The following is a 12360-nucleotide window of genomic DNA, read 5'->3' as shown; positions in this document are numbered from 1 at the left end:
CCATTTTTATTTCATCAAGATGGATATTTTTATATGACATTTTTTCAAGTTTTATTATTTTTCAGCATTACATCATGCTTTTCCATTCATTGTTGGAATATGTGGTTGAAGAAGGCCTAAACATTTGGTCGAAAAGTACCAAAGTAGCAAAGATCTTAATCATGACCTTTTAAGCGTTTTCTAGTATAGGCCATATTGAATTTTATTGATCAAGGTGGATTTTTTAATTTTCTGCTTTTTCAAAGGAATTTTGTGTATTATGAAAATCATCAATACACACCTTTGTGAACAGGAGATTCATAAACTGTGGTATACGTATTTATCGCACGATGGATAATAACTGAGATGATTATGAAAAACTGTATTTTTAGTCCAAGTCCAGTGGAACACTTGGTGCATGTCACTTCAATGGGTTAACGGGAAGAACTAAAGAGCTATTCTATTCAATAGAACAGATAAGGGAGGTAATCATCAACAATGGATTTCATGAGTCTTCAGTCCCAGCACCACTCCAGTGGTCAGAAAAACAATATGTAACTGAAAAGCAGGGAAAATTTTGCACAACTCCAGACCAGGAACTGTGTCATAACCGTGACCTTCCTTATTCTGTCCCACCTTTGTTCAGCTTTATCGTACTTCACATTAATGCCACGTGCTTTCGTAGAAAAATATAAGTTTAATATGTGTATTAAAATGTTTTAATACAGCCATGTAACTTTGCATAAATTCATGAAGGAAATTTGTAATCCATTGTAAATTCCCGTGTGAAGAATGGGTACAAATGCTAGTAAATAAATATGATCACTTTATTACAGTCTAGTTTTTCCTTATCTACATTGAGGAAAATGTTACGCCTATAAGGCTGTAGGTACTTGTTTCAGATGGCATACTAAAATTATAATATGGAAATATACTCAAAGAAAAACTGTTTGTTCATGAAGGTATAAAATAAATTGTATTCAGTATATAACAGGTTTATTACAGTCAAACAGTATGTACTCACAATATTAACTACACTATATGTACTGGTACTTTTTACATTTACAAGTGGAAACATCCAGTTTTCTGTGTTTTTTGGTTTTTTTTAAGCATATAGTAATGTTTTGCTAGTTACAAAAACACTTTCTCAGGTCATTTAGAAATTTGTTGTATTTGTTGCTTTCTGTTAATTGACAGAATGATCACCAAGCTGTTGCTTTGACTCCACCAGACCTTGACCCCACATCATGCTTATGCAAAGGAATATTGCTATCTTGTTGAGAGATATGTTGTTCCTAGTACTCTTGAACATCAGTGATGAGCTAATGAATATGTTGGAGTTACAGGAATTCCACGAACATGAGGCTCATTCCTTTCTCTTCCTTGTCTTCCTCTTTTTAATCATGAATATTTGTATCAATTTAGGACATAACTCAGATTTTGTTTTCACTGTACAATCATTTATGGGTGAGTTGAATTTCCCCTAGACTAACATAACTTTTCTGGACTTTTTTTTTTTCATGGACTAAGAGTATATATCATTCACAGGAGAGTCTTATTTCAAATCTTGCTGGTTGTAATATGGACATAAATGATAGCCCATAATTCAATATTTCAACTATGATTCTGAAAAATATGTTCCGATTCCAAAATTTTTACTTCCGATAATACACACAGAAGATCGTAATTTTCTTTTACTAAGAGCCAAAAGAGAAGTACAAGAAGGTTTTACTCTAAATACTGGCCCAACATTGTCAAATTTGTTTTCAAGATTTTGACAAAATCACTCTTACATTCCCATAACCTTATATTAAAGAATAAATCAAACATGCCACTAAAAAGGAGACAGTTTTATCTTATTTCTAACTTAGCTGGTTTACCTTCGTATGAACTGTAAATTTAACTTTGTCCTTTTCACTCAGAGCATCAGAAATGTCAACCATCAATGAGTTATCAGTCAGATCAACAGTCTCTGATCTTCCAGGCTGGAAAGAAAAATATCAGAGGTATCAATAATACAGTAATTGCATTTCTTGTTTATGAATTACATCTAGTCAGGATGAATTAAGGGTAAAATTACTAATAACTAGACAACAATAAATATAAAGCTTTATACACACAACAGTATAAAATAACAAATGAAACAAATTACATAGTTATTCACTTGCTATATATGACCTTTAAAATATAAAGCCAAATGGAAAAAATCATGATAAAAATATTCCCATATGTTTGAGTGCAGATGAATATGAGCAATGCACTTGATAGCGAGGTGGTGTAGGTTCATGTCCATCGATAATGATTTAATAATTTTACACAGAGTGGAGAAGGGCAATTTGCTCAACATACGAGAATATATTTATTCAGCTGGATCAAGGGTATAACCTTAATTTCAATCTCAATGAAATATCTGAGCAAACCAATGTACTTTGTGACTATTTGAAATTCCTAAGAAATAAAAGAAAAAGCTGTTTTAAGTCGCATCACGTATCATCTGGTTTCCCAACCAACACCACCCCTTCTTTCCCTCCCTCCACATTCTAATACAGGCAGCTGACTTGTTTTGGCAGTCTAGTAGCTTTGTTAAAGTGTATAGATGAACATGTATCAGTAAACAAATACACATGAAAATACTGCGTGGCTATTCATTCAACTGACATACATTTTACTCCATCTTTTTGACTGCATATTCTCATTATTTCTTTGTTTCACTTTTCTTTTTAGATTTCTTTTATGAACACTACAAATTATTATTCACTTAATGTTTACGTTGTTCCATGTTTGCAGTACCTTCTATATATTTTAACTTTAGACATGATATTTTTGAATGTTTTGTGTGTTGCCGTTAACAAAAGAGCAAAGTGAAATAATGTCCATTCCAACAAACAGAACAGTCTTAATGGACATTAATGTATAATGTAAAATTCTTCATTAATCCAGTTAATATTTTCTTTGGTGACAGTTTAGTCTAAGAAGGCTATTTTATGTAGACTAATAATAATAATAATAATAATAATAATAATAATAATAAAAACCAGCATTACAAGAGACACTTTACACATGAAGACTCAATGGAAACCGAAGGATACTGGATCTATAAAGGGAAACCGGGTAAAAGGGTCATGAAGACAGTTCCACACCTGGGTACTGGCTTTGCCGTACACCACAGAATTGTCGACCATGTATTAGAATTCATCTCACCGAATGGCAGAATCTCTTCAATATCCTTTAGGTCCCCCAACAGAACATACACCATAGTGAAAATCCATGCGCATACAAATGACGCCAATAGGAAAGATCTGGAAGCAGTAGAGTTCTACTGGAACCCAGGGTGCGAAATCAGAAAGAAATGGTGGGGGGGAGAAGGAACATAGGGCTTAATTACTCCCTCCCCCAGAAAAATGTACATTTTGAACTTTTTGTTTGAATTTTGTTATAACAAGAATGATAAACATTAGAAAGTTATTCCAATCAGCTGAGAAGTTTATGAGAGTCTGTTCCTTTCTTAATAAACGCCAGACCGTATGTGATTTGTCCTAATTGATTGTTTTAATAGTGGAACCTTTCTCTGCTGACTGAACGAATTTGTCAGCTTGTACACCCCTGAAGTGAATATGTCCTATTGGCTACTTATCGGAAATATACGCTCCTCAAGAAGTACAGGAGTGGTTTAAGCTCAAGCTACTTAGAGCAATGACAAGAAAAGAGAGCTTCAAGTAAGTTACATTTTGGTCGGGTTTCAGATGGACTTGCCAAAGTGAAACTTTAACAATAGGCTGCAGGTCTGGGGCCTATTCCACAGAAGTATGGTCTTGTACATTACAAGTTACTAGTGTGGGTTCTTGTAATGTATGGAGTTGTACATTTCTGTTCCACAAAAGATTGCTAGTCTCTTGTATATTACCAGTGAATTGTTACAAGTTTTACAAGTGACGACATATCAATAAACATACGTCATAGCATGAATCAGCTGTTTATCTTCGTATTCCATTCGTTGAATTAGGTTATGCTTGCCTCATTTATGGTAATATCGTATTTTACGGTAACTTATGATGCAAAGATTCAAAGAACTAATATTCCTGTGAATTTTTTAATGCTACGATGTTATTTTTCAGTTTATTTCTTTGATGATAGGAAATTACTCCGTTATTATCACCCATTCTGTTCTTCTGCGATCCTCGCGTATGTTCTACGAGAGTCTAACATATCTACCTTGGTCTGTCATTAGGAATCAGATGCCACTAATACCGATATTCGGCCGCCAAACTTAATTGTAAATACCAATATAATGGTCCGTTATTGGACATTATAAATTTTCCAGCTAACTCATTCTTGGTTGCCTGCGTTTCGCCCTCGTGTGCTAAGTTAGGCTCATCAGTTGGGACTTAGCACACCACCCAAGACGCAAGGCTAGTGCATACCGTGGAGGCCACTGCATAGGCTACTTGAAGCCACCAGCAGTGCCAATGCACTATGAGAGCTATGTTTTTTGGAAATGAGACATAGCTCTCATAGTGCATTGGCACTGCTGGTGGCTTCAAGTAGCCTATTCAGTGGCCTCCACGGTATGCACTAGCCTTGCGTCTTGGGTGGTGTGCTAAGTCCCAACTGATGAACCTAACTTAGCACACGAGGGCGAAACGCAGGCAACCAAGAATGAGTTAGCTGGAAAATTTATAATGTCCAATAACGGACCATTATATTGGTATTTATAAATTTACTCATTCGGGACAAATATTTTAAATTCCCTATGGGAATCAACATCTGTATTAAACTTAATTGTTACGAAATTGCAAACTCTGCATGAATTGTTAAAATGATGTCAAGAGAAACAAAGTTATTCATTTTGAAGGAAATAGAAGGTAGGAAAGATATTTGTTTCGGTGGATTCAGCGAGAGTCTGAAAAAACTAGACAAAATAAATGGTTGGATGGAAATATTTGACTTGGGAAAAGCTCATAGAGCTTTTGAGGGGAAAAGTTGGACGTATGTAAGAGATATTCTGCTCATTAATGATTCCAGGAATGTCCTTCTTGGAATATGTTTTTTTCAGTATTTTCAGGCCAACAAACAATTTGAGGAAATTTTATATCATTTATTGCAGCTACCACAGACCGAAGATTTTGCCATCCCAAGTCAATGTAATGTTGTTAGTAAATGTTTAGCAGAGAGATTTATTTCTGTTCGTAGGATATTTTAAGCTATAGCCAATATCTATCAAAAGTTCTTCCACTTTTACTGTGCTTAACCTAAAACGTTCATTTTATTCAAATACAGTGTTAAACTGGAAGTTTATTCTTTCCCTGTACAGACGATAGTTTTCATTTTCATCACCATCACTACTGCTAGACCACATATTTATCAAAATGTATCCAAAATAAGCATATTTAAATAGCACTAGTACATTTATATATTATTGTCCTTTCACTGGTAGAGAATTCTTCTCAATTCACTAGTAAGTTACAAGTACTAGTACTTTTGTGGAACACGCCTATAAAAATTCACTAGTAATTTGTAAGTATGGAGTAGTAAAGTACAACTGTAGAGAATTCTTTTGTGGAACAGAAACTCTGGTATTTGTACAAGTTACTAGAGAATTTACTTGTAATGTACAAGACCATACTTTTGTGGAACAGGCCCCTGGACTGCCACTGCTGTAGAAATCATTTCAGTAATAAATTGTGTGTGTTCTATGCTTTCCTCGTTATTTTATAGTGAAAGATTCCCCCCTGGAAATTTTAGTGGGGGGGGGGGAGAATCTTTGAGATAAAATAGTCCGTGGGGGGAAATCCCTTCCCCCCCGCGATTTCGCACCCTGTGGAACACCCTTGAAGGGACCCTAGACAAAATCCCAAACCACCATACTCGTGGGCAACTTCAACGCACAAGTCAGCAAGGAAAAGAAATACCGCAGAATAGTAGGCATATGAGCCCACAAAAGGTCCAACAGAAATGGCGAGTGACTCCTAGACGTTTGTGACAAATACAACCTGGTCCTAAAATAAACCGCGTTCAAGCGACTACCTAGGAAGACCATGACCTGGAAGAGTACAAATCACATGCTGGGTGAATTTCAGATAGACCCTGTGGCTACTGACAGGAGATGCCACAGGGAAATATTTAACGTCAAGATCTTGAGAGGAGCCAACCTTGACTTTGTAAAGACAAACCTACAGCCCTTGACGAGAGCACCCAAAACTTCAAAGGTCTCGAGGATACCTAGGTTCAAAACCCAACGGCTGAGCAATGAGGACTGTGACTTCCAGATCACCCTTGAGAAGAACGCACAGAAAAAAGGGTGGCCTACTCTACAAAATACTCTAGAGGATGCCATTCAAGAAACCATTCCTCTTCATCCAACAAAGGCAAGCACCCCTGATAGACCACAGAGTGCAATCAAGCTATAGAGGAAAGGCACAGCACCTGGATCAAGAGAAACCAATGCACGGATGAGCCCAACCATAAAGCTTCCATTGCGCAAAGAAAAACACTAAGTATCATCCGCAAAACCAAGAACTCCAACAGGTCATAAATACAAAAGGCAGAAGACTACTTCAAGAGAAACAATTCAAGAGATCTCTACAAAGGACTCAAACAGACTACTTCATACCCAGCCCCCACCCACATCTCCAAGGGCCAGATAGAAAGCTCCAAATGAACAACAGAGACTGCACCAACACGTTTTGAAAAGTACTTCCAGAAACTCCTTAATGCAGAAGAACCTAAAGAGGGACCGACCTTCAATCGAGCCCACTGCCAGGAACCAGAACTATGTAACAACCAACAAGGAAGAAACTGAGATCAGCAAAGGCCTCAAAAACAGCAAGGCCCCAGGTGAAGATGGTATAGTTGCAGAGGTGTGGAAGCATGTAGATGAACAGTCTGTATGGAGTATCACCCAGATCATTCAAGACATATGGAGAAAAGAGGTCTTGCCAGAGGGATGGACCTCAGCTGTGATCCATGCATTACAAGAGAAGTTAAGCAAGACCGACCTCAACAACTGCAAAGGGCATCTTCCTGTCACTTGTAACATGTAAGATCTTCTCTAGAGTACTGCTAACTAGTCACTGAACAGCTGGACTCCAAACTAGGTGAATATAAGGCTGATTTCTACATCAGTAGGTCCTGCACAGAGCAGATTTCCAAAAGGCGTATGACTAAACAGACTGACCCTCTTCTCTACCCTACGAGAACTAGGCCAAGATGAGAAGACCACCAGACTGGTCCAAGCTACTTGGATGAACACGTCCAAAGTCAAGTCCAGGGGAGAGCTCTCTGGAGCTTTCCCATCCAGACAGAAGTCAGACAGGGAGATGGCCTCTTTTGCATCCTCTTCAACTGTGTACTAGAGATGACCTCTCTTGCAACCTCTTGAACTGTGTACTAGAGAAGATCAGGGAATGGTCTGCCACACTGTCATCAGAAGCAGGACTGAAGCTTGGGTACAAGAAAGAAAACCTCAGTGTACCCTGTCTAACCTTTGATGATGATTTCACCTTACTGACCAACAGCATGGAGGAGGCTACTCACCAACTACAGAGCCTCTACAGTAATGCAGCAAAAACCAACTTGAGGGTCAACCTACAGGGACTGAGTTCATCACTAATATAAAGCAAACTCTTTCTACAATCCCACTAGGAAACATAAGTACAGTTCCTGCAGTCAAGTACTTAGGAGAATAGATCTCAGCAAATGAGTGAAACTTTGGCCATAGACACCAGGTACACAAATTTAGAGAGGGCCAATTGTTCCTGTAAAAGCATCTACACCTCGCAGTACCTCTCCAAGAACCTAAATCTGAAGCACTACAACTCAATAGCAAGACCCTCTGTATTCTATGCCCCTGAGTGCCTCTTGATGAATCAAAAGAGCCCACTCAAGAAACCAGAACTTAAAGAGAGGAAGATCTTCAGGAGGATACTAGGACCCATAAGAGGGGAGATTGGCACCTACAGGATCAGCCACAACAAACTATGAACATCAGGAAGACGGTCACGAGTATGAGGAAAAGACTTTCTATGGGCACATTATCCGCCAGAAACCCTGCAGGCTCATCAACAGAATCCTCACAGTGACAAGTAGGGAAAAGTCTTCTAAGACCTCAGTAAAATCAGACCTAGAGGAACTGCAGATCCCATTAGAGACCACACCGAACCGATCTCAGTACCGACAGGCCATCCTACAGGGAGTCTTCCCACTGTCCCTCAAAAGCAAAAAGGAACCACCAGACCCAAGTGGACGGATGGAAGGAAGCAGGAACACTGCCAGAAAATAAAGGCGTACTGGGCCAAGAAAAAGCAGAAGACCATACTTAAGAGTATGCCAAAAATGAACAAACAAAAACAAAAAAACACAGGAGTAGTGGCACGGGGTCTTTTGTGACCTGGTGCAAATTTATTTTGTTTGATTGCACGTATTTTTCAACTTGCAGATCTCGGCTGCCACATACCTCTCCCCACATTCTTTGCCTTTTGTCTGAGGTCCGTGGCAATGCAGTAAAGGGTGTTCATTCTTAGAAAGAGGGATTATACTGTCAAGAGGTGCAATCAAGTGTCTTGTTAGACCCCGCGCCACCAGTCCAGTTTGTCGGAAGTACACCAGCAGCAACGTTGTGTGTACCCATTGAGATACTTGTGTAATCATGTTAGGAATTCATTCAGTCAAATCCCTAATTGATGAAAAGAGTTATGAAGAGAATGAGACAAGGGTGTCATCTCTTTTACAGTCTGTGGAAGAAGTTTTAGTGAGAGTGAGGACGAATTTGAAGCATAATAGACTAACAGTGATACGGAACAGAGCGCTAATGAAGAAGTAGTAAATATTTGTGATGATTTACCTCTTTCTCAATGGTTTTGGACTATAACAGGAAAGAATGATGTTACAAAATAGACAAAAATTCCTCCTCCCAAAAACTTGCGTACTCTAACCCACAACATTGTCACCCATTTACCAGGAATGAAACTTGTAGCAAGAAGTGCATCATCTTCTGAAGAAACTTGGCGCATTATTTTCACAGATGTTAATACGTTGCAACTTATTGTAAATTGTACAAAGCAGGAAAATTAAAAGGGTCATAGGGAATAACGCTCAAAGTAATTACTTATATGGATTGCCATGAAGAGGATCATTATTTCCAGTAGCGTAATTATTTTGGAAGGACCCCTCCCCACCACCCAGGGATATAACGCAGGAATAACATTACGTAGTTACCAGAATCTAAGCCTGTCAGCTGAATTAAGCAAGATAAAGTGTTTAATCAAGATTATTTCTGCGCATGCTAAGTTTCTACTTCTATAACATTAATATGCTGTGAAGCTAATCAATATCATGCTATTGAGTAAATAAACCTAATACATAAATATATGATACATAAACAATAGTAATTTTGTTATTAGAGCAAGTTAAATCACAGTGGTCAAAAGGTACCCCATGCTACATCTCACATTGCACCAACGAGTGTACCTGTTCAGGTTTAATGATGTTATTGGCTTTACGCCCCACTTTTACAGTTTTCAAAGGTGCTGAGGTGCCAGAACTTAGTCCCACAGGAGTTCTTTTACGTGCCAGTAAATCTACCGACATGAGGCTGACGTATTTGAACAGCTTCAAATACCACAGGACTGAGACAGGATCGAAACTGCCAAATTGGGGTCAGAAGGCCAGTGCCTAAACCGTTTGAGTCACTCAGCCTGGCACATGCTTTTCTAAATGAACATTTGTTTTTAATGTAATGAACAAAAAGAATCAAGTAGCTTTTTTACTGAGCAATTTCCATTGCATTGGCACTGCCGGTGGCTCCATGTAGCCTACGCAGTGGCCTCATGGTGTGCACTAGCCATGCGTCTTGATGGGTGTACTATTTACCAACTGATGAGCCCAACTTAGCACACTGGAGCAAAACGCTGGCAACCAGGAATGAGTTAGCTGGAAAATTTATAATGTCCAATAACGGGCCATTTCTATTGGTATTATAGTCTGAGATATCGAGGGACAGCGATTACACTCTGTCTAGCGGAGTGACCTGCTGTTATTGATTCTGTCATAAGAGCACGTGTATTTGTGAAGTTTTTTGTGTTATTTATGCGTTTGCATTAAGTTAACATAAGTAAATATTAGTGTGCGTCATTCCTTTATATCTCCTCTCAACATGAGTGGAAAGATATGTGATGTGTTTGGCTGCAATAACTAGGAAATGCAGAAGGATTGACAATCTTTCTTCAGTTTCCCTTGTGAAAAGAAAATGCTGCAATAACTATGAAGTGCAGAAGGATTCGCGGTCTTTCTTCAGTTTCCCTTGTGACAAGAAAATGTAAGTAAATATTGTGTTTACATATATATTCTTCCAGTCACAAAATTATTTTTATAGTACTTCCTAATCTTCTGACCTGTGCAACCCATACTTTAACCGACTTAAAATATAATAAGCTCATTTTGTTGCACAGTGCGGCAGTTAACCTTCAATGCCGATGTGTTGTTGTGATCTGTGGGTTTTGAAATGTCAGAAGTGATTTGGATTAGGTCTACAAGAAAGAATGTTACGGTTGAATAAGGATAAGATCTATTCAGATCATTTCCAAGCCAGCAACTTCAGAAATCCCTGACAATACAGCCCAGGGTATGTTATATTTTTAATCGTACATAAATATTCCTCAAAACATAACTATCAACAACATTTCCATGCTTTTCTTTCTTCTAAAAAACAAATGTTACCGCTCCTTCCAGAAGGGGTAATCCTGCCAAGAGAAAAAGACAGGAATGTGCCAATCCGTTTGATAAGTGTCCTAATGTAATGATACAATGTTTTTTAAATGAGGGACTAGACAAATCTAACCGTAAACGTTCAGGCAGGAATGCTAAAGCCAAACAAGTAATGCAAAAATGAAAGATCAAGCTCTTTCACAGCAGTGCATTTCATATCTTGAATATTGTCTAATTTCAGTCTAAACAATAACCTGTTAAATAATAATTCTTTCATTAATCTGGAATTTCTTTAGCAACTTTGAAGTTAATGTCTTAAAAACACTTTCTAGACGTAATTTATTTATCTATTTCCGTATACGAATTTCAACTGATACTTGAATTTAGCGCGAATTTCCAGGTCACACCCCTAGGAGCGCCACTTGCGAATTGTCTCGCATTTTAACAAAGCTAAATCCGGAAGTGTCATGTATTATCTATACTGTATTTGATAGTACGGACGAAGTCTTGGGGAAGAAATACAAGATGAAAGTCCAAAACAAAAGTAATGGAGAGCAGTCAAACTAAGTCAGGCGATGCAGGAAATATTAGATTAGGAAATGAAATCTTAAAGGAAGTTGGAGAACCCTTTGGGGTCCAATAAATTTCCTGTCTGCATCTTACACAGGTCCAGTTTAACAGTAGGCAAGTATGGGAAGGAATCCTCAAGTAAAATGCTGAAGTTTTACATTAAAAATACGAACTGCACATTTCTTTATTATCCATCATATTAAAGAAATTATCAGCAGGAAAGTAAGAAAACTGAAGAACTTGATGGACAAATTAGATAAAGAATAAATTTTAGTAGCAGGACTCCAGGAGATGAGAAATACTACAGAAGAACCATTCGAATCACAAGGCTAAAGAATTTACAACGGGAAACCTGGATTAAGGGTTATGAAACAATGTCCAATTTGGAACTGGATTTATAGTCAATGTGAAAATAATAGATTTGATAATCGATTTTCAAGCCACCTCACCTAGAATTGCAACTCTGAGTTTAAAAGCATCCAACAAAATTTATACCATCATAAATGCCCATGCCCCTACTAATGAAAAAATTTTCTAAAAAAGACTAGGAAAGAAGTGGAAAAGTTTTGCGATCTCCTTGACCAAACTGTAAACCAAATAAATATTAACGTTAAGATCCTGTTAAGGGACTTGAATGCCCAACTCGGAAGAGAAAAGAAATACCGAGATATCATTGGGAAATGGGCTCCACATAAACATACAAATAAGAATGGTCAAAGACTTCTTGAACTCTGCAGAGAACACAAACTGATCTCGAAGTCCACGTACTTCAAAAGGAGGCCCAACAAACTTCAAACTTGGAAACATCCTGATTGGAGAAAAGGGGAATGGCAGCTGGATCACTTATTTATGGACAAAACCTTCCACAGAGAAATCTACAATGTTAAAGTATTAACATATAGATATAGCTTAAGATCATTACATAGTCAAAATCAAAATTAATTAAATTCACACCACTAAAAAAGAAACCAAAACGTAATAAAGGAAAGAGGAACTTTGATCCACACCAATTAATTAGAAATGATAAATATAGAGAAGTCGCACAAAACATAAAACTGACAGATAACTTAGAACTGGTTCCAATCTCAGGCAACAGGTTGAAAATTTAGC

At 37.7% G+C, this 12360-nt stretch overlaps 1 protein-coding gene across 2 annotated transcripts in view; it reads right to left on the bottom strand.

Moving 5' to 3' along the window:
• Snx6 (sorting nexin 6) overlaps nucleotides 1-12360 on the bottom strand; it is a 192376-nt gene that overhangs the window by 150155 nt on the left and 29861 nt on the right. For both annotated transcript variants that reach the window (XM_067150763.2, XM_067150764.2), the window contains one exon: nucleotides 1860-1964. In XM_067150763.2, coding sequence (XP_067006864.1) covers nucleotides 1860-1964 — 105 coding nt within the window. The remainder of the gene's footprint in view (nucleotides 1-1859; nucleotides 1965-12360) is intronic.

The sequence above is a fragment of the Anabrus simplex genome, chromosome 7 (genome assembly GCF_040414725.1).
Source record: "Anabrus simplex isolate iqAnaSimp1 chromosome 7, ASM4041472v1, whole genome shotgun sequence".
In the NCBI taxonomy this organism is placed as follows: Eukaryota; Metazoa; Arthropoda; class Insecta; order Orthoptera; family Tettigoniidae; genus Anabrus; species Anabrus simplex.
The sequence above is the reverse complement of the archived record's forward strand: the minus strand, read 5'-3'. Positions and strand labels throughout refer to the sequence as shown.